Source organism: Meriones unguiculatus, chromosome 6 (genome assembly GCF_030254825.1).
Source record: "Meriones unguiculatus strain TT.TT164.6M chromosome 6, Bangor_MerUng_6.1, whole genome shotgun sequence".
Taxonomy (NCBI): Eukaryota; Metazoa; Chordata; class Mammalia; order Rodentia; family Muridae; genus Meriones; species Meriones unguiculatus.
The window spans coordinates 64,834,960-64,857,355 of record NC_083354.1 but is presented as its reverse complement, the minus strand read 5'-3'; the positions used below and the strand labels follow the sequence as shown (position 1 = coordinate 64,857,355).

The window sequence follows — 22,396 nt, the reverse complement described above, 5'->3', positions numbered from 1 at the left end:
TGAGGCAGCCTGGAAATGGGACAGAGTGAGGAGGGGAGGGGCGCTGTCACGCACAGCATGCTGGGATGCGGCCCCAAGCCTGTCCAGCCTGTGGATGAGCCGGTGAGGCTGCTGGGTCGTAAGGATGACAGACGGGGAGAAGAGAAGGGTTGGTGAAAAGCCACCTTGCTAGGCATCGCAGGAAGAAAGGCGGGATACCGCGCGGGGCATCCCGGGAGCAAGGGCCGGGCCGGGCTTGGGCGCGGGGCATTGTGGGAGGTGGACGCCGCTTGGGGTTGGGTAGGTAAGTTGAGGGGGAGGGGGAGGGAAGGGTGCACAGCTTAAGGAGTGGAGTAGCACCACTGTGTGGGTTGGTCAGGCCTGGAAGGGCAGCAGAGAGACGTGCTGGGAGGGTGTGAAGAGATGGGAACTGGATAGAAAGGGGTTCGCAAGAGAGAGAAGGCTCAGCGGGACTTGGGGGTTGGGGAGGGCCAAGCATTAGGGGTGAAGAAGCGCATCTGATGACAAGCCCAGAACGAAGACATACATTGAGAATTGTAGCTATTGCTGGAAAGAGGGCTATACAACTTGGCCCAGGAGGAGAGTAAGTCTTAGGAGTATGAACCAAAGATGAATGCTGACATTTCTGAGTTGAATTTGCCACAAGTGCCTGTAGGGATGCCTGTAGGCAAAGGATCCGTAACTGGACATGAAGAGAACACATGGAGATAAGAGCATCTCTGGGAAGCATAAGCCACAGGTCAATGTAGCAATTCCAGGCAGTGTAACAGAGGGGCCACAGTTGCACATCTGACATATCTAGGGAAAAGGAAGCGAAGGTGTATGAAGAATATGCCTGGGATGAGAGGATAGATACGGGTTAGACTCTTGGGGGAAAAGGAATTCTAGATGAATGTGGCCACTAGAAGTTATCACCAGGGGTAGAAGACACATTGGAAGGAGAAATCTTAGCTAGAAGCTAGGAATACATCTACAAATATGTCCACAGCTAAATATTGAAGACAAAATATTTGGACAAAGTGATTCTACTTGTACATAGAGGTCACATCTAAGTCAGCTAGGACTAGAATTAAAATTGATTAAGGGTCAACTGAATCTAGGAAAGCAACAGGTGGACCACAAAAATGGGATGGAGAGTCCTGTCTAGAAAATAAACAATTAAACCACTTTTTAGCCCAGAGATCTATCTGAGGCATCAGTAGTTGATAAGACAGTCTATAAATAGGGAAAATGGGTAGAGATTGGTATAATGTCCAACTCTTCTCCCCCACTTTCATTCAGGGCCCCAGGATGGAGCTGACAGAACCCCCACCAGGTACAGCAGTGCAGAAGGAAGAACAGGAATTGTTGGATCGAACCTTCTTCTCTTGGGCTGAGTTCAGCCGCTTCTTTGACAAGTGGTGCCAGCAGCGGCTGGTGGTCTTCTCGGTGAAGAGCTCCACACATGTGGCACGCAGCCCCTGGGCCAACACGCCCCCACTCTACAGGCTTATCCACGTGCTCAAGTACAGCTATGTGCTGCTGGTGTGCAAGGATGTGCGCATGCCCAACCAGTCCACAGTGTGGTGCGTGAGCCTGAGCTGTGACCCTGCAGGGGGAGGGGAACAAGGAGTGATATAGACAGAGAGCTTCCTATCCATAGATTCAATACCAGGGAGAGAAGCCCACTGACTCTGTCAAGTACAGAGAGGCTAGTTGGGACAGATTCAAGGAAGGATGCTTACTGAGACAGAAACCAAACCAGGAAATAAATATACTAACTACAAAACAACCCAGGCTTGATATACAGGATCTACTAGTGGACATCAGAGAGAGTGAGGGACACAATGAAACAAGGTAAAAAGAAATAGAAGAATTGGTTCCACAAATACTAGAGCTAGCCAGGGTAGTTAAGAGAGCCAGGTTTTGCACACCTATGAAAAGCAGCCTTGAAGGCTGAACTGTGAGGAAAGCCATAAAAAGCTATCTCTTCAGTGTAAAACCAGGTTCTGTGCTAGGAGCTGGGCATAAAATATGCCCATCTGTAACTTTCTGACCAGCCAGGAAGATTGATGTTAAAAGAATAAGTTTGCAGGTAAATCCTGGCAAATGGGTCGTGCCACCGAAGGGGTGGTTAATAGGCAAAAAGAGTCACTTAGGGCTAGGGAAGTTCTCACTGATAAGTCTTCAGTCTTCCTTGATTATAGGACAAAAAAAAACCATGCTTCTGTATAGTAAATGGTCAGCTGCTGAAATAAGCCTTTCAGTTCCTGTTTGTCCCCTATTCTACTTCTCTTTATTGAATCATACTCAGAGTTATGCTTGTTTTATCCTGCCTGTCTGATACCTGTGTATGTGAGAGAGAGAACATTAGTTTGAAGCCATTGATAAGAGCAGAGTGCCTCAGAATGCAGGCTCTGTGTTTGGACTTCCAGGCTACAGCTCTACTGTTTACTGGAGTGGGGTACCATTGGGCAGTGGGTTTCATGCCTCCAAACCTCAGTTTTCACATCCCTGAAATAGGGCTGTCACATGTATACCTGCTTCGGAAGACCATTGTATGACTATATGTGCATATGAAAGAAGGGATTTACCCCATACCTGACATCCAGGGCAGCCAGTTAAGTGATAGTTGTTACCAAAGTAGGGCTATAAACTTGGGCCTGGTGTCTACCTGATTATAGTCATGGAAGAAATAACTTCACCTTCCTGAGCCTCAGTTTAATCATTTGGAAAACAAGGAACACAGAAATGTCTATGTAATAGGTTTTGAATAAATGAATTAATACCTGTTAATTGTTTGGAAGGGCATCCCCACATGGAGTAAGCACTCCACAGCTGTTCCTACCTGAGGTATTTCAACATTTGCTGTGGAGCTATGCTCTCGATTGTTCCTTATTCTAGAACTGGAATTCAGAGTAGCATCAAACATGTCTTCTCACAACTGTCTAGAGTGAGCACTTGCAAAAGGGGCAAATTTAATCCAGAATTTACCTTTGCTAAGAGGAGCCAATTCAACATTTAACAGCCATTTACTGAGTACCTTTTATGTGAATACTGCATGTTTAAAGACCAGAGTTGATTATCTGAACCACTCAGAATCTAACCAAGGAGACAAAGACTGGAGGAATGGAAAGAAGAGAGAAATTGTAGATAGCCACATATTGTAGTAAGAATCAAGTTGAGGGTAGAGATGAAAGGTGGAGAAAAGGAAAGTGGTCCATCCACTCTACTTCAAATCTTTTTTTTTTTTAACATGTATTTACTTTGTAGGAAATGGGGACCATGCCACAATCTAGGCTTGGAGGTCTGAGTACAACTTGAGGGAGTCAGTTCTCTTCTTCCAAATGGGTACCAGGGATCCAACTCAGGCCCTTAGGCTTGGCTTGACAAGCACCTTTACCCACTGAGCCATCTTATATTTGAAATCTTAGGGGTGGTTCTAGAAGGTTTCTTAGAAGAGATGACCAAAAAAAAAAAAAAAACAGTCCTTAGAAAGTGTTATTTATATCCTTATTCATGTACAGGTTTTTAACACATGGTGTTTACTATCTGTAGTTACTATCCCAGGTATTCTACAAATGCCAGGAAAAGCCATTGGACAGGTGTTGCATGGCTGTAAAGAGAGAAAATGGTCCTGAATTTGAGCCTTATGACCCACTGAACAGAAACATTGGTTTCTAGGTGGAAAGCTCTGTGGTGGGGGATTAGCTAGTTTGGGGGCTGTGACTTGAACTCATCATTTCTGAGCTCTTGCACTTGCCCTACCCAGTTGCTTAAAGCAGGGCCGCTCTGGCACCACAGTCCAGGGACAGGCCATGGGGTGAAGTCTGCAGCAGGGATAGTGTAAAAGTTGGGACCTGTCAGGGCTGGGTCCAGGGATTAGGGCTTCATCCTTGGGATACTGAGGAGTTCCAAAAGGCTGTGAGCAGTCAGTGCTGATTTAGGAAAGTCTCATCCATGTGGGTGTGGCCTAAAGGATGGTTGAAAGGTCAAGGAGTATGTACCTGGGGATTATTTTAATAACCCACTTTCCAGAGATTCGGTGACCTTATGTTACCCTCTATATACCTCCAGCTCTCCAGCACCAGTGTTGTTTCCCCTAATATATTTCTCTGCAGGACAGTATTCCTTAACCCTTCCCAACATACCTCAGCCTTCAAAAACAGTCCATAAGATCTGCAAGATTATGTCAGGCCAGTGAGATGGCTCACTGAGTAAAGGAGCCTGCCACCAACCTGACCACCTGAGTTTAATCCCAGGGATCCAGATGGTAGAAGAAAAGAAATGGCTTCCAGAAGTTATCCTCTGAGCCCCACATATGGCCTGACACTATTTTTTTTTAATTTAATAAATATGAGGGGAACACTAAACAGGTGAAAACTGAATCCTTTTGGAAGAGAAAAATGTTTGGGAATAACAACCACCATTTGTTAAATATTTAGTCACCCTCTCTGTAACCACTGAACACCTTTCATCAAGCCTGGAAGAATGGCAGTATGTCAGGCCCAGTTTCCAGATCAGAAAACCAAGGCACAAGGACCCATACACATAATGCTGTGGGAAAACCAAGACTTGGATCCCACAGTCTTGATTGCAAAGCTCATGCTTCTAATTTCTATCCTATCTTGCCCCACCCACCTGTATTTCAATAATAAATTGTCAGTGTAGGAGTCAATTATTCCAGTACCCTGGTGGTCTCTTGGTTCTGGGGATCAACCCATTAGTCCAGTCAAGAAAGTTGTTTTGTATACCTCATATGTGCAGCATATGTCTTTTTTTAACTTAATTTTTTTTAATTTATTCACTTTACATCCCAATTGTAGCCCACTCCCTAATCTTATCCTGGTCCCACCCTCCTTCCCTTTTTCATATTATACCCCTCCTCCCCTACCAACTGACCTCAGCCTATCAAGTCTCATCAGGACTCGCTGCTTTTTTTTCCACAATTCCTGGCAAGGCACCCCACCAGGGGAAGGTGATTGAGGAGCAGGCAACAGAGTCCCAGTCTATGTGTCTTAAGATGTAGTGGGGTGCATCCTTCACACTGTCACTCTGGTATGTCTTGGAATCTATCCTAGCCTGGTGTTCATCTGAAAGGCAAAAGATGTTTCATGACAGAGGAAAGAATGCTGGTGGCTGTAAAGATGGGAAAAACGTGAATAGTCCAGAGACACTTTGAAAACATGACAGTTCAGGGTATGGTGGTAAGTGGTTTTGATGAGATGAGAATGGTCACTGAATGTGTTGCCAGGTGGTTAGGTGGGATTCAATGATTCACTTGGTATATACAGTTGTCTTTGGTATCTGTGCATTGATTCTAGAATACCAGAGTCCACAGGTGCTCAAATTGTAGCATTTTCATGTAACCCATGTATATCTTCCTGTGAAATTTAAGTACCACTACATGATTTATAATAGCCTGCATGCATGTGTTTAACTCTGTTGTACTGCTGGGGAACATGACAAGGAAAGTGTGTACATAACACAGTATAGATGATTTGGGGGTAGAGGTTCTAAGTAACTTTGATTCTTAATTGGGGCATCTGCAGTAGAACTGATGGGTGTGAGGGAAAACACGGTAAATATTTGCTGGACTTTAAGGGCCATGTACAGCTGTAAGTGACCAGGGTAAAATGGGTAATTCCTATCCACATGGAGTTTGCACTCAAGGTTGCTGGCATTACCCACCCCTGTCTTGCTAAAAATGGCACATTGAGTCATCTGTATTTTGTCATGTGAGACCCCACAATGGATATGTGTTTTCTGGCAAGATGGGTGCTTCACTGATATGGTGGCATCCCCTGAATGAAGATCTGACATAAAGGAAGAAACCACCCAGTCTCAAAGTGACCAGACCAGATTCTAGCAAATGACTATGAACTCACCCTAGAAAATAGACTGGGTGCAATCTTGGGAATGTGCCATTTTTGGTAGATCAAATATAGCTGCACGTTGCTTTCAGCTAATACCATTGTGGGCCCTATATGTTTGGTTTTCTTCTAGGAATTTTCTGATTCCAGCACTGAGGTAGGGAGATTGTTAGTTCAAGGCCAGCCTGAGTTACACAGCATGATTCTGTCTCAAATACCAAAATGTATTACATTTCTAACTTCATATTATTATTTTAAATAAGGGAGAAAGTTCCTTTTTTTTTTCCTTTTTAATCTTTCGGGTTTTTGAGAGTACATGTAGGAGAAAAGAAAGAGGTGTCTCATGATAGTTTTTCATTATGCTGTTGATCCTAAAGACAATCAGCTATCTCAGGAGTGATTTGGAGACAATGAAAGACCATTTGGGGGGCATTCACTACTTACATTTACTAGACTACCAAGAAACCATAACTTCCTAACTACATAACAGGCTGTTTATGTTATAAGGGCCCCCAAGCTAAGAAGCTTTTGGGCTCCATCCAATCTGAAACTCATTTTTATAAAATTTTAATGAAACACAGACACACTGTTCATTTGCAAGCATTTGCATATATTTTCATGTATCTGTTTGCAGTATATCTTCTATCTGACCCTTAGCAGAAAATGTTTGCCAACCATTATTCTATAGGTAAAACCTGCAGAAGTTGGTATCGTACTACTCCATAGAGAAATACTGCTGAACCCTCTTTCAGGAGGCTGTCAGTTTAAATATTATGAAAATACTGTTTTGTTTTGTTTTTAAGATACTGGGATCAAACCCAGTTATTGATTTGTATTTCCTATTCTCATTAACTCATTACAATACTGACTATAACTCCTGAAATTGATTTCATGCAACAGGCTGTCCTCTGCAGTTTGAGAACCACTGTTCCAATCTCACTCACACAGAGAGGTATCAGAGTATCTGCTGAGGCTAATGACTGCCGGGTTATATCACGGAGCAATAGTTAGCAAGTGAAAGCCTGGGAAAATCTAACAGTCTTCAAAAGAAGCACAGAGAGTGTCCATTGTATTTCTCTTCTATTTTGGTTTTGTTTAGTTTTGGCTTTTTTTTTTTTTTTTTTTTGAGACAGGGTTTCTCTGTGTAGCCTTGACTGTGCTGGAACTCACAAAGATCAACGTGCCTCTACTTCCTGAGTGCTGGGAATAAAGGTGTACACCACCACTGCCCGGCTTTGTCCTCTATTTTGTAACCAACTACCACAAGAATGGTGACTTATACTCATTTTTTTTTTTTTTGAGACAAGGTCGCATATAGAAGTTTGTGTTTGAACTTACTATGAGTAAGTTTGAACTTACTATGTAGCTGAAGGTAACCTTGACTTTCTGATACCCCTGGAGATGCAAGGACAACTATTCTCTACCCTTTTAGCTTCTGTATCCCACACAAGTGTTTTGGTTCCTTTTCTGGGTCTTTCACTTTCTTCTCTCCCTTGTAAAGATCCTGGTGATGGTATCAACCCCCTCTTGGCCACTATAATCCAGAATTGTCTCATCTCAAAATACTTAATTTAATTACATCTGAAAAGTCCCTTAAACAACAGTTGGTGACACATAGTTTTGATGACTAGGATGTAGACAGTTGTGAGGGGCTATCAATTTTCCCACTAAACTACTTCCCCAGAGTGTAACACACATATAGGAAACTATACACACTATGAATGTTCAACATGATGACTTTGTCCAAAGTCATGTGTAAAAAAGCCTAGAGCTCCTGTGAGTCTAAGGCCAGCCTAGTCTACATAACAAGTTCTAGGACAGACAAGGCTACACAAAGAAACCTTATATTTAAAGGGAAAGAAAAAAAAGCTCAACCAGTTCCACACATCCTCTCTCCTAGGATTAACCACTCAAAACCCATTGCTGTCTAGTCTAACAGTAGAGGTGAACTTAGTCTGCCATTAAATACAATGTATAAGGGAACCCCATGATGAGTTGCTCTTCTATTCCTGGCCTTGTTGAGGTACATCCATATTGGAGATGGTAATGATTAGTTGGTTCTTAATGTTGTTTGGTGTTACTTTTTTTAAAAAAAAGAGTATATCAAAGTTTTCTTAGTGTGTGGCTGTTTGTCTGGGTGTCAGATTCTGGCTGGTATATATAGTCCTGTTGTATACATATCAATCAGTGTCTCTTGGTGACCACATGCAGGCAGTCATGTTGATTAGGATTGTAAGGTATAGGGCTGGTACCACCCTGGTTCTTCAAAGTGTCTTTTATCAGTGTCAGGAACTACATAACTTGACATATTGTCTTGACTGACATATCTTGTCAGTCTCTATTCTTGAAGATTTTTTTTCTTTTGTTGGTTTATTTAAGAAGGGGCCTGGCTGTGTTGACCAGTCTAGTCTGGATTTCCTGGACTCAGGTGACCTTCCTACCTCTAGCCAGAGTATACAAAGCTTGGAAGCAGAAAACTGCCATCTATTGCTTGTGGCTTTGAAAACATGGCAAGGCAAAATACATAATTACAAGTTGTGGTTGCCTCTGAGGACAAAAGGGAAGGGAGAATTCATTAAGGTCTCATCTGGATATGGTTTTGTGAAACCAAAAGGAGATACAAGACAATCTGAAGTGTTTTTATAGGATTTTATTACATTTATTTACTTATTACATGTGTAGCATTCAGAGAACAATTTACAGGAGTCCATTTTCTTCTTCCAACATGTGGGTTCCAAGGATCCAACTTAGGTCATCAGGCTTCGTGGCAAGTGTCTTTACCCTCTGAGTCATCTCTCCAGCCTCTAAAATATTTTATTGCAAAAAATCTCTGGCAGTAATATAACAAGGTATGAGGTTATTTTTAACAGATCTGGATGTATAGATGAAGACTTTACCAGTGTGTAGTGCTTACTTTATTGTAGGTGCTGTTTCAGTCTTTTGAGGGTTTTAAGCATACCAGTTCTTTATCATCCTTTCAAGGTTCATATGAGGAAAAGCTTTATCACTTGCCTTTTATTTTACAGAAAAAATGAAACACAGAAACGTGTACAAATTCACCCAGCTGGTATATTCTTAAGCCTCTCCACTCTATCCTTGAAATTTAATGGGGGTTATGGGGTGGGGTTGAACAAACTGAGAGAACTAAGGCTGCACCAAGGGTTGTGACAGAGGTGCTAATGGTTCCCCCTGCAGGCCTCCTCAGCCAAGCTGCCCTGCCTTCATCACTGTCAAGCTGAGCCCTTTGCGGGATCGACTCGTGGTGTCTGAGTGCCAGCTGACCCACTCCCACCCTGCCTGCCCACGTGAATTTGCTTACCACTTCCGCCCGGGTCACTTACTGTCCAATGCCTGCCTGCCGGTCCGCATCACCAACCAGATCTCCAAGCAGTTTGTAGCCCCTGCTGATGTGCGTCGCCTGCTGTCCCACTGCAAGGGCCCAGACCATGGGGTCCTGGATGCCCTGCAAGTGCTTGAGGGGCTCTTCCGCACAGATCCGGAGGCCAAGGTAAGGTCTCACAAGAGGCAGCATTGGGCCGGAAGACCTACATTGTCGGATTTCGTTGGTCATTCATTCTTTCTCTCTCACCACACATCATCAATTTGTTCAGTAAACAACTGCTAGGGTGCTTACGGTGCAGCAGCAGAACATTTTCTACTGTGAGCTGTCCAGCAGCAATTTTCTGTCTTGTGCAAACTCTTTTATTCTGCATTGCATTATATTGGAGCTCCAGACATGCATGGATGATTAGCACTTGAAATGAAACCGGTACCATACGGGTCTGAGTCCATTTTAATGGGCTGAGCATTAAATATATGGCTGTTGGCTGCCTTGCAGAAGTTCTAGCGGCAAAAACAAAATTGCCCACATAGGTTGTTAGTTGAGTACTAAGAAGAAGAGGACCCAATCAAGGGAAGATAAAATCTAATTTTTTTCAACTTAGACTATACAAATGAAAAATATATACTCAATTGTTTAATGAATGGACCCAGGATATGCCCCTGAACTCTCTACCCCAGCAGCTGTGCTATATAATGAGAGGAATGCAACCTATTGTAAAGCAGTAGAAACTAAGGGTGTGCAAAGAGATTGTAATGTGTTACTGTCTGTTGTTTATTTTTGCACTCCTAGGGCTAGAACTTGAGGCCTACCACATGCTAGGCAAATGCTTTCCCAGTGAGCCTTATTCGCCACCCATCACTGGAGAGTCTAGTCAAGTATTCTCCCACTGAGCCATGCTAGGAACCCTTCACTGGAGGATTCTGGGCAAACATTCTACCTCTGGACTTCATCTCCAACCCCAACTTTCTGTACTAATTAATTTTATTTCTGCTATCCAATATAGTAGCCGTTGGCCTCATATGTTCTTGATCATTGAAACTGACTCTAACATGATTAAGGACCCGGGATTTTTGTTGGTTGGCTCTTTGACTGTTTGGTTCGTTTTGATTTGTTTGTTTGTTTATTGTTGTTCTTTGGTTGTGATGGGGGGTACGTATACATGAGGTTGACGGTTTTTAAATATAGTTATTTTTGGAGAGTGTGTATGCAAGTGTACCCATGCCACAGCTTACATTCAGAGATCAGAGAACAATTTATAGGAGTCAGTTCTTTCCTTCTACCATATAGATCCCAGGAATGGAACTTTGGTCCTCAGTCTTGGCTGTGAGTGCTCTTACCTGCTGAGCCACCTCACTGCCCATGCCCTTTAATTTTTGAGACAGACTCTCACTAAACCTAGTCATTAATTTGACTAGGCTAGCAATCTGGCCAATGAACTTCAGGGATTTACCTGGCTCTGCTTTTTATGTGGGTTCTAAACATCTAAGTGTAGATCCCTATACTTGAGTGGCAGGAAATTTACCAACTGTGCCATTTCCCAAACCCAAAGCTGGAGTTTTTAAGTAATTAAATTTAAACAGACCTCTTCACATGCAGCTTTTGTATCAGGTAGCACAGAGATGTACATGTCCAGGTAAGTCTGCATTTCTGTATTTAAATATATATGTATATATATTTAGAATATATATATTAGAACATATCCACTGCACAAAGCTATAAGTTCACAAGATTTCCACTCAAGTGTACTACGTATTTGGACCTTAGTCACCACCCACATCATCCTCTCTCCTCCTCCTCATGTTATACTCCATATCCTCTTTCCTAATAACCCTCCTTAACTTTCATTCTGTGTATTTTTTATTGCACCTATGAGAGGAAAATTCTATTTCAGTCTGACTTGTTTAATATGTTCTTAAGGCCCATCTGTGTCCCTGTAAATGACAAGTGACTTTTTGACTTTTTGTTCTTTTTTGGCTGATTAAAACTCTATTAATCATAATCCTCCCCGACCTGCACACACGCACATACCACTCAACAGTATTGTCTATTCTACACATCATTTGCATCTTTTTTGTTGTGGTTGGTTAGTTGATTGGTTGGTTGGTTGGTTGGTTGAGGGCAAGGGTCCATGGTAGCTCAGGCTGGCCTGGAACTAGCTGTCTACCTAAGGATGACCTTGAACTCTTGATCATTTAGCCTCTACCTCCTGAGTGCTGGGAGTACAGTAGTAGGCTACCATGCCTAGCACACAAATGGTTTGTCTTACCTGCATGCTGAAGAATGCAAGAATTTCCTTCTTTCTCTGGGGCTTGGTCAGGTCCCCTGAGAAAAGTCTTCCCACCTACTGATTGGGGGTGAAGGCTAGGCTGCCAGAGTCTAGCAGCTATGTGGGGAAGAGACTGGAGCTGGCAGTCAGCATGATGCATGCCTACCCTACATGGAGCTTGGGATCTCCCTCCTTCATCCTCAGGTGGGCCTGCTGTCCCTAAGGCCAGCAATTTTTTCCACTTACCCTGTTTACAGAATAAACCTCTAGTCACTTGGAAAAGTGATAGCCTGAGGGGAGAAGAGAATCACAGGGTTTCCAACAGCCCTCATCTGGTCTTATGAAAAAAATCCTGTATTGGCTGGTCCTGATAGGACTCTGCTATTAGGTTCTAGTACTCCCCATTAGCCCACTTAGGGTTCATAGTTTTTGTGGGTGGGATGATGATCAGTTTCCTCACCTGCTTTCCAGTTTCTAAGGTAAGTTTTCCAACTGTCATCTTCTAAGGTAAGTTTTCCAACTGTCATCTTTTCTCTCTTCTCTGTCTTTAGACGTTGAGAAGAGAGTGAGGTGCTCAGTCCATCCCCTTGCATAGTCTCACCCAGTTTCTTTCACTTGTAAGTTCTTTTGAAAGAGTTCTATATTATAAAGCATATCAGTACTCTGAAAAGAGTTCTATATTATAAACACTTAAGTAATCTGAAAAGGAGTTCTTTATTGTCATCCCAAGACTAGATACACAGCATTCTTATATTCCTTTCACTTTGCACCAGTTTTCTAAGTAAGAATGCTTTGGCTTTACATCACTATCCTGAAATGTCCAAGGCCATAAACTTACAAAGTAAAGAGGCTCTTTTAGTTCGCAGTTTAAGGGATTTGGGTCAAGAACCAGTAGCCTCATTGCTTTGGGCCTCTGACATAGTGGTACATCATGTGGGAAGAACATGGCAGAGCAAGCTGCTCAAGGCCCTGGCAAGGAGGGAAGCAGAAAAGCTGCAAGGACAGGTGGGGGTCAGAGTCTTTCAGCTGCATACCCCCAATGAACTAAATACTGCCCCTAAGGCTCCAAGGAGTACCACATGAGCATGAGCCTTTAACACACACACCATTGCAGGACACTGCTGATACTGTAAAGCATAGCAGAGATTGTTTTTTGAAAGCTCAGTACCTGACCCTTTTCTTTATATTTCATTGACCAAAGAAAGTCATGATGCTACCCACGTGCAAAGCACATGAAGAACAAAATACTAAGTGCCCAGGATGGAGAAAGCTGCAGTCACCTGTCATGGTTTAAGTGTGAAATGTTCCTTTTAGGCCCATGTGCTTGAACATGTGGTCTCGAGTTGTAACACGATTTTGGAACACTGTATAGTCTTTACAAGGTGAAGCATTGCTAGAGGAAGTGCAGCACACAGTCTTAAGACTTTATAGCCTGGCCCAACTTGCTGTCAGAGCTCTGCTTCCTGGCTGCAGTCACAGGTTACCAGCCACTTCACAATCCCCTCACCCCTGCTGTGAAGGACTGTAGCTTCTCAAACTGTAAGCCAAAATAAACTCTTTCTCCCTTCAGTTGTTTCTTAACAGGTATTTGGTCATAGTGATTGGAGAAATAACTAGCACATTTTGGCAAAGGACAAAGACAGGGGCCATGTCATGAAGACTTTCCCCAGGTTTGCCAGTGTTTCTACCACATCAGCCATCTTGGTGGAGGGGGTTGGTGCTGTGGATAGAGTCAAAGCTGGCAACTTGTTTTGTTGCAATTAATAGGTCCTAGACTCTTCCCATACATTGTGGCTGTGTTGTTTACTGGCTGTGGCATAGTGAACACATTATGAACAGGTAACTTAGTTTCTTGAAGCCTCAGTTGTTCATCTGTAAATGAAGGTCATAATAACAGACACTACTTACAGGATCATGAGGAGAGGATTAAATATGTGTATCAGAGAATGTGTGAACTTTTCCTCAGGAGATAAACAAATGCTTATTCTCCTCGGATAGGACACTAACAACATATCCAAGATGCAGTTCCACCCAACTCTAGCTTAGTAAACCGGTGAGTTTATTTAGGATTACAGAAGCAATTTACAAGGAGCTACACAACTGAAGAAAATGTCTCTCTCCTAGTAAGCAGTAAAAGCCTACACATCTTTGAGGAACGCTATTCCTCATGAGCCACTCACCACCATCATGGGCCCAATCTTATGTGGGTCTCAACAGATAGAGTGTGTGTTTGTGTACAGCTGGTAAAATGTAAAGAGATTAATGTCATGTCATGCCTAGATGACAGTGTTCCACAACAATGAGATAGAGACAGAAAAAGAAAGAATACAGAAAGTAAGAGGCCCTGTATATGTAGAAATTGTTGTAACTCCCTCATTTTCCCCTTCAGGACAAAGTGGAGAGTAATATCTGATCATGTGAAAGGGAAAGGGTGTACTTGCATATAGGAAGGCATGAGTGGCAGTGGTAAGTGCTGTTTCTTGAGCTTTTCCATCTCTGCAGATGCACCACTGTGCACAAAGCCAGAGCCTGTGAGTCTGGCCTTATGCCCAAGCCACATAGACTCAAAGCCTTACTCTGCCAATTACTATCTAGATGACTGCAGGCAAGCAACTGGCCTCTCTGTGTCTCTGCTTCCTCCTCTGAAAGAGGGAGGGAGTAATTACAGTGTATGCCTTGTGGGATTATTAAAGGGTTTGGAGAAATGCCTGGTAGAGAAGCTGTTTTGTGCATGACTAATATTCCTCAGCACTTCATTCACTGAGAAGCATCAACTTAACATGTATTTATCTTTGGTTTTCTGCCTGTCCCACATATACCCTCTACAGTGCACCTTGTTTATACTCTTTCATGCCTAGAGCAGTGCACTGCATATCATGCTTGTCCCAAAAATATTTGGAAGAAAACTAATCTAGTGTACAGTATATAGTCCCACCTTCATCAAATGTCAGCACACCCACTGCCACCTACACATCTCTTCCAACTCTGCCCCACCACTCCTAAAGGCCTGAGCCTTTCTTCTAGAACTACCACTTGCTAGCCCCAAGACTTGGGCAAGTCACTCCTCTAGTCTGGTTGGAGACTTTTTTGACCACTCTGGCTTTCAGTGACTCACTGAGAGTCATAGAACACAGAAAGCATGTTATATTCAAAATTAACTGTTTATTTAAAACAAAAAAGACACAGCTTAAATTGTATTGTAAACAGCTCCATGTGGCTATGCTACTGGATACAGCAGGTGTGGGTTGAATATCTTTTAAGTAGATTCAGTGTAAAATAATGGAGGCTGGAGGGATGAACCAGTGGTTAAGAGCACTAGCTGGGTTCTCTGGGTTCTTCCAGAGAACCCAGTTAAATTTCCAGCACCCACCTGGAGGCTCACAACTTTAACTCTAATTTCAGGGGATCCAACATTCTCTTCTGGCCTCCAAGGGCACCAGCCACACACGTGATGTACAGACATATGTGATACAGACAAAAACATACATATAAAATAATAAAAAGTAATGTCAGAAAACATTGTAGTCAACTGAGTCAATGATAAATTTATTACATGTTTTTTTCCTAAAATATATTGAATCTCAGTACCCTTTGGGGTGCTAAGTGTATGGCTTTATGGCTAAGAAAGCAATATATTTCTCTTTTGGACTCTATCAAGCCTATTTGCTAATAAATAACATTTATTATTTACTATTATTACTAAATAAATAATAGGTTTGGTTGTGTGTGTTCATGTACCTGAGCATAAGGGTACACACATCCATGCAGAAGCCAGAGCAGATCACCTCTCTTCCTCTATTACTATGTTATTGCCTTGAGACAGGATCTCATGCTGAAGTGAAAATTGCTGTTTTCATTTAGTCTGGCTGTCTCCAAGCTCCCAGGATCTGCCTGTCTTTGGTTCCCAATGCTGGGGTTACAATCAAACAGCTGTGCCCAGTTTTTTGTTTTGTTTTGTTTTTTATGTGGGTGCTGTGGATTTGAGTCAGGTCCTTATTTTGACTGAGCCAGCTATTCAAGTCTGTCCATACATTTTTTTTAGTAGATTTTGTGAAGGCTGAACATTATCCACTGTTTTTAAAATAGTCTTGCAGGATGAGGTTGAATTATGGAAGAATGGCTTTGGAGAGGTCTCTGATTAAATTGGATTCAAATCCTGTTTTCACCAATGCAGGTTATTTTTTATGGAAACTGGCTGAAGGATTCCCCAGCCACTGGCCCAGAATGTAAAGAGATCTGGGGCTGGTAATGTAGCTCAGTTGGTAGAGTGTTTGCTTGAGTGGCTCCCTGGTTCCATGCCCAGCACCTAAATATAAACCAAGAGTAGTGGCACAGGCCTGCAATCCCGAATCTTAGAAGGTAGACACAGAAAGATCAGAAGTTCAAGGTTATCCTTAGCTACATAGTTTGAGACCAACCTAGGCTACCTAGTCTTGGGGGTGAGATGGGAGTCTTTGAGCAAATAATCAATATGGTCATTGTGAACTTGGACTCTTAGAGTACTTTCACTTCTTAATAATGGGGATATTGCTTGCACCAAGCAATGTACAACGCTCATTAATGCATTCAATCCCTCTAGTCCCAAGACTTACCGTGGATATTTTTGTAGATGACATTTTGGAGGTGAAGCAAGCTGCCAAAAAACACTCAGCCAGAAAGAAGTGAGTGCAGGACCTCAGGCTGGGCAGTCTGGTCTAGAAAGCTTTGTGTTTTACTGCTGCTCCCTCTCTCAGGGCTGGGAGGAATGAACAGTCAGTTCCTAGAAGAAGAAACTGAGGCAAAGAGGTAAAATCAAGCCATGAGGTGGGGCAGGGAGGCTCAAATCAAGATCATCTAATCTGCCTCCACAATCTGCTGCTTATCAGTGGCCCTCAAACTAAAGCAGCGGGGACTCCATGGGAGGCTTGTCTAAGCAAGTTCAGAGTCTCAGCTCCAACAGGCACGGGGAGGTAGAAAGGGATTGGGGCAGAGGGAGTGGGGGCGGGATTGTCCAGGTGGCTGTTTGTCTGTTGCAGTTCCTGCTGCCAGCCGTGGTCCAAGGCCCTTGGGTAGACAGCTGCTTGGTGCAGGAAGGACTAATAACATTCCGCTTCCAGCAGCAGCAAACAAGACTCAAAAGTATCACAGGGGCTAACAATGTCACCAAGTCCCAATATTGTGACATTGGATCAGGGTGTCCTGGTCGCAAACCCCAGAGAGCAACTAGGTTACAAGAACACCTCGTATTTATTTTCTAACATGCCTCTTGCCAATCAAAAGATTCTGTGCAAATCTATGAATGAATGGATTCTCATTTCTGCAGAGGACCAAGCTTGTATCCTGGGAACAGGGAAGGTCGTGCACGCGCGCATACTCACACACAGTGTCCCCTGACCTCTTTCGTTCCTCCCTGCCCATGCCTGCAGGTGAAGCTGGTGTTTGTGGAAGACCAAGCGATGGTGGAGACTGTGTTCCTTCTGACATCGCGCACCAGGGCGCTGCTGAGGCGTTTTCCACGCATCCTGTTGGTAGACCGACTGCCCGGGCTGCAGGGCGCGCTAGACTTAATGGCAGTGCTGTGTATAGACAGTGCTGGACGCGCGCGCCAGGCTGCCTGTTGCGTGGCGCGCCCCGGCACGCCGAGCCTGCTGCGGTTCATGCTGGTCTCCCTGCTGCAAAGCGCTCCCGACGTCAAAGGCCGGGTACGCTGCCTCACAGCTGGGCCCGAGGTGGCCGGGCAGCTGCGCGCAGTTCGCCAGCTGTTACCTTGTGCACGCGTGCAGATCTGTCGCGCTCAGGGTCTGGAAACACTCTTCAGTAAGGCACAGGAGTTGGGCGGTGCCAGCCAGGAGGATCCAGACCTGTGGCCACTCCTCTGCCGCCTAGCAGATTCAAAATCCTATGCAGCATACAGCGAGGCTCTGGCTGAGCTGCGCTCACAGGCTCCAACTGCCTTCATCAGATACTTTGAACACAACTGGGCACCCCGCCACGACATGTGGGTACGTTTCCGGGCCTATGAAGCAACCCGTGACCTGGATGCCTGTGCTCTAGTTCGGGGTCATCGCAGGCGACTCCTGCGCCGCCTCAGCCCCTCACACAGTGTGGCTCAGTGCCTTCGCGACCTAGTGGCCATGCAGTGGGCTGATGCGACTGGAGAGGCAGCCTCTGAGGGTGTTAATGGTGACAGAGTGTTGTTGGAGAGTGAGCCCAAGAATAGGATGGAAAAAGAGAAGGTGAGGTGTGCAGAGACCCGCAACTGGGGAAGGGCTGGGCAGGAGAGTGAGAACGGGAGAGGATTGCATCTGAGAGATGGACAAGGAGTTTGGTTGGAGAATCAGACAGTGAGGGGGCCTGAAGGAACAGGAACCCAGCTGGAAAAAGAGCACTTGAGAGGACCAGAGGTCAGAGACTGGAGGGGAACCCTGATGGAGGATGGAAGAGTTAGGGTGTTAGGGTCCATAGATCAGGGAGGCACCCAGATTGAGTCTGAGAAGGCCAAGAGTCTTGAAGGAAACCCCTGGAGGGACGTCCAATTACAGCAGGAGAAGGCACGTGCACTAAAACCTCAAGACTGGAAAGGGCCTCAGTTTGAAATGGAGAAGGGGCTAGACACTAGAAAGTGGAGGGAGGTTCATATGGAGAAGCCGTTAGAATTGTTCCCTGAAAAAGGAGATCAGAGAGCACTCCAGTGGGGAGGCGAGGAGCAGAAAAGGCCAGAGGTTGCTGAGGAGAGAAGTGGGAGAGTTCGAGTCAAAAGGAGACGGGGCCTGGAGGACATCGTTGTTGTTCATTTGGAGGATACAAGAGCTACAGACGTAGTGAATGGAGACAGAGGGGGACCCCAACCTGTGGGGTCCAAAAATGGAGAGCAGATGGAGATTGGAGATCCTGGTGAGAGGCTTTCAGGGGTGGGGAATGGTGCACCGTGCATCACCCCTGTGCGGACTGTGCTGGAGGGCAATCCAGAATGGGCAGTGACCAGAGTTGAGTCACTGGCCACAGAGCAAACAGTACAGAGAGGAAGTGAAGAAGGCCTAGGGGAACCAAAGAGGCTTTGCTGCCCCTGTAGAGATGAAGGAGTAGACTGTGAGGCACTAGCCAATTTCCGAGCAGCCTGTGGGCCAGAGCTGGGAGACCTAGTGGCAGAGGAGCTGGCCTTTGCTAGGCAGCATGGGACCCGTGGTTTCCACTGGACTGGAGCTGGCTTTGCCCTTAAGGATGGCACCTCAGACTTCTTCCTGGATGGGGCCCTGACTCACTGCAGCTGCTCAATCCATGCTGCCAGACGCCTACCCTGCAGACACCTCTTTGCTGCTCGTCTCCTCACAGGGGCAGCCTTGTTCCACATGGACCTGCTCAGAGATTGCTGGGGGAGATCTCAGGAACCCTGACCCTGTGTATCCCTGCCTGATACCCTCCGAATGGAGGGCAGGAACATATTCTTTGATCCCAAAGATAATAGGGCTCATGCCCAGTGGGCCACCCCAGCCCTTCTAATCACCTCCTGAGACATCTAATGACCTCCTCTTGGCCCTCTTCCTCTATACCCTAGGGAATGCTGGCCATGATCTCTGAGATCCTGGAGTCACACCTATGGGAAGTGCTAATGGCCAGAGCACATTGCTCTGAGGAAGAAAGGAATGAATGAGGAGAGGTGTAGATAGGGTCAGCCAAAACAGAAGACAAGAAAGGGACAGAGATGGGGCAGGGAGAGGCACAGTGGAGGTCACAGAAAGAAGCTAAGCTATGGGGGCACTAACAGGAGTAAAGACTGAGAACCTTAGGGACTACAAGGCTGAAATGGGAGTGGGAGAATGAGCAAAACTGAAGAAAAAGAAAAGGTAGGAGACCTCTAGAGGAGAAATGGAGAAAAGATAGAAGGGAGGGCAAGAAACAGGACTGCAGAAGTGAAGCACAGAAGAGGGTGGTAAGGGGAAGAGACAAAATTTTAAGGAGATGGCAAAACAAAGGAAGAGAAGAAGATGATAGTATGACTTGGGGAGTTGGCCATTTCTCAGGGGAGATGGCTCTCTGGTGGGACAAGCTAACTACTGCCTCAGAGCAAAGGGAAGTAATTGAACAACTGTGCTTAGAGATTGGAATAAACAGCATTATTTTGGTCTCCAGTGTGAGTTCATGGCTTCTGGGGGAGTGCGGGGAACACAGATCCAGAGGAAAAATGAAATGGCCCAGCACCCCTTTATTCTTTTTGTCAGTGAACTTCTAGGGCCAGATGAATGGAAGACTCACAGTATATTACTAGGAAAACTGATGGCTCATCCTTCTGAACCACCTCACAATCATGGCAATTTCCAGACATCTAACCATGCAAAAGTCTTCTCAATAATTTGAAAATGAACTTTTGGCCAAATTCTGGCCAATGGAGTTTTCTCAAATGGAGGCAGGACTCCTAGGAAAGATTGTCTTACTCCTAAGATATTCCAAAATGAGATGATTCTAGGCCTGCTCACCCACGAACTACCTTAGGCAACTGTGGAATGAAACCTACACTGAGGAGGAGCAGAAAAATGGGATCTGAAGAACTTCTAATGTCAAAGAGATGGCTCAGCAGGTTAAAATTTTAAAATGATTGCCTTGCAAACCTGGTGATATGAATTCAATCCCCAGAACCTATGGTGAAAAAAAAGAACAGGCTCCCAAAAGTTCTCTCACCTTCACACGCATACACACACAGAACAACAACAACTGTGTTTTGAGATTGGAATAAACAGCATTATTTTGGTCTCCAGTGTGAGTTCATGGCTTCTGGGAGAGTGTGGGGGACACAGATCCAGAGGAAAAACGAAATGGCCCAGCACCCCTTTGTCCCATTGGAGTACTCAGTGCTGTGGGGTATCCACTCAGACACAGGTTTAAGCCAGTAGAAAGTCTTTATTAGCTGGCCAGTAACCACACTAGGATAGCATAAGATACGAGATCTCAGTGTAGCCCCAGTCTTTCTGAGGCTGAGCCTTTAAGCACTTTCTTTCCTTCTTTCTTTCTTTCTTCCTTCCTTCCTTCCTTCCTTCCTTCCTTTTTGTTTCTTTCTTTCTTCTTTTTCTTTTAATGAAAGGGTTTCCCTCTGTAGCTCTGGCTGTCCTGGAACTTGCTATTATGAGAGTGACCTCAAACTCAGGAAGATCGGCCTGTCTCTAGCTTCTGAGTATTGGAATTAAAGGCATGAGCCACCATACCTGACTTTTGATAACCTTTTAAATTTTTTATTAATTTTTATTTAATATGCATTGGTGTTTAGCCTGCATGTATGGCTGTGTGAGGGTGTCAGATCTTGGAGTTACAGACATCTGTGAGCTGCTAGGTGGGTTCTGAAAACCCTGGTTCCCTGGAAAAGCCATCAGTGTTCCTAACCACTGAACCATTTCTCCAAGCCCTTGATCACCTTTTTAATGAGATAGATAAAGAGAGAGCAAGAATGCGGAATAGATAAATAGATAGATAGACACATAGATAGGTAGAGAAATAGAGAAGAGAGGGAGCTCGAGAGACAGTTCACTATGTTATGTGGTTGGAGAGGTGGGACAGGATCTGTGAGGAGGTGGAAAAGGAGAATGAATATGATCAAAATAAATCATATGAAATTCTCAAAGAATAAACAAAACATTTTAAAATATGTTTCTACAACTGCAAAATCATATTTTTCCAAGATAAATCTTACGTCCCTTAAGAATCTGTAAAATACTGCCCTGAAGAGCTGGCTCAGTACTTACAATCACTAGCTCTTCCAGAGGGTTAGATTACCAGCACAGATGCAGCTGCTTACAAGGAACTCTAGATAGGGAATAGGATATCCTTTCCTGTTCCCTGCAGGCATTGCATGCATGTGTTGCACAGGCATAGATGCAGGCAAAATACCCATAGACATAAAATAAAAAATGATGGCAACATTTAAGGAATTTAAATAAAATTACTCTTTCCACTTAAAATAAAAAACCATGAATTCTGAATTGTATACTTCACAAGCATTAAATCTAAAAGTAAAAGTTATATGACATGTCCTCAATGGTTAGGCCAGAAGGAAAGGAAGGGCTACACTGACCTTGGAAGTACACGTTTGAGGTGTTCTGAGTTATTTGAAATGTGGGCTGTATATATTTTCTTGTTCTTTTATATTTGCAGAATGTGTTGATTAGGAATATTTAACATATTTAATTACAGAAATATTATTTATCTTATTATCATAGCAAGGAATTTAAAAATAAGATTCCATAGGAAACAAAAGTGTGTTCCCACTATGACTAATTCCTGTACAGTGGCCCAAACCAAAATGCACAGACTAGCATCACATCCTCTATGGAAGATGAAGAAATTAAAAGCACACTGTAGAAGCAAGAGGCACAATGGCCTCCGATGAACCAGAGAGTGTGTTCCCTGGAGTCCTGCTCAGTGCCCAGGCTGTTTGAGTGGCTGTGGTGATGTCCACCACTGCAGAAGAACTAACTTTTAATGACCATTCAGATCCCAGAATTGACTCTCTGGTGTAGCTCATCTTGGGGAAATGTGTGTCCTCAAAGGCACCTGGCCTTATTAGCTTAATAAGTTCACCAGGAGACTCATTTTAAGGGTGGAAGCCTGATATACTGCTCCAAAATGTTGCACTAAAATAAGGCCATTGATGCCTCAGGCACAATGTGGGCCATGCCCATGGGGAGGAAACATGCTGCATTATGTGTGTCAACTTAGTTGTGAGTGTGTTTAGGAAGCCTTTCCAACATGTGTCTGTGGGATGGAGTCACCTCCAGTGAAGATGCCAAGACACCGAGACCTGTGACTGAGAGGGAGGTATGAAGACCCTGTCAATGTCCCCCTTTCCCAGCCTCCTTCTGCAGATTGTAATCTTATCAGATATTTTGTCTCAGGTTTCCTATCAAATATAATATTTCCCCAATCTTATTTTCTCTACATCTCTTGACCTTCATTCAAGTTTTTACCATT

General features: G+C 44.2%; 1 protein-coding gene across 5 annotated transcripts; it reads left to right on the top strand.

The window, feature by feature from the left end:
* Nucleotides 1-10: 10 nt before the first annotated feature.
* Zswim9 (zinc finger SWIM-type containing 9) lies at nucleotides 11-19,569 on the top strand. 5 transcript variants are annotated; one of them, XM_021659853.2, is made up of 4 exons: nucleotides 11-102; nucleotides 1,282-1,565; nucleotides 9,048-9,360; nucleotides 16,867-19,569. In XM_021659853.2, the coding sequence occupies exons 1-4, from the start codon at nucleotides 16-18 to the stop codon at nucleotides 18,832-18,834; spliced, it is 2,652 nt and encodes an 883-aa protein (XP_021515528.2). In that variant the 5' UTR covers nucleotides 11-15; the 3' UTR covers nucleotides 18,835-19,569. The 5 variants fall into 5 exon arrangements, with proteins under 5 accessions (XP_021515528.2, XP_060241534.1, XP_021515529.1 ...); XM_060385551.1 differs by having other exon boundaries at nucleotides 89-148; XM_021659854.2 differs by lacking the exon at nucleotides 11-102 and adding an exon at nucleotides 159-283.
* The last annotated feature ends 2,827 nt before the right edge of the window (nucleotides 19,570-22,396 follow it).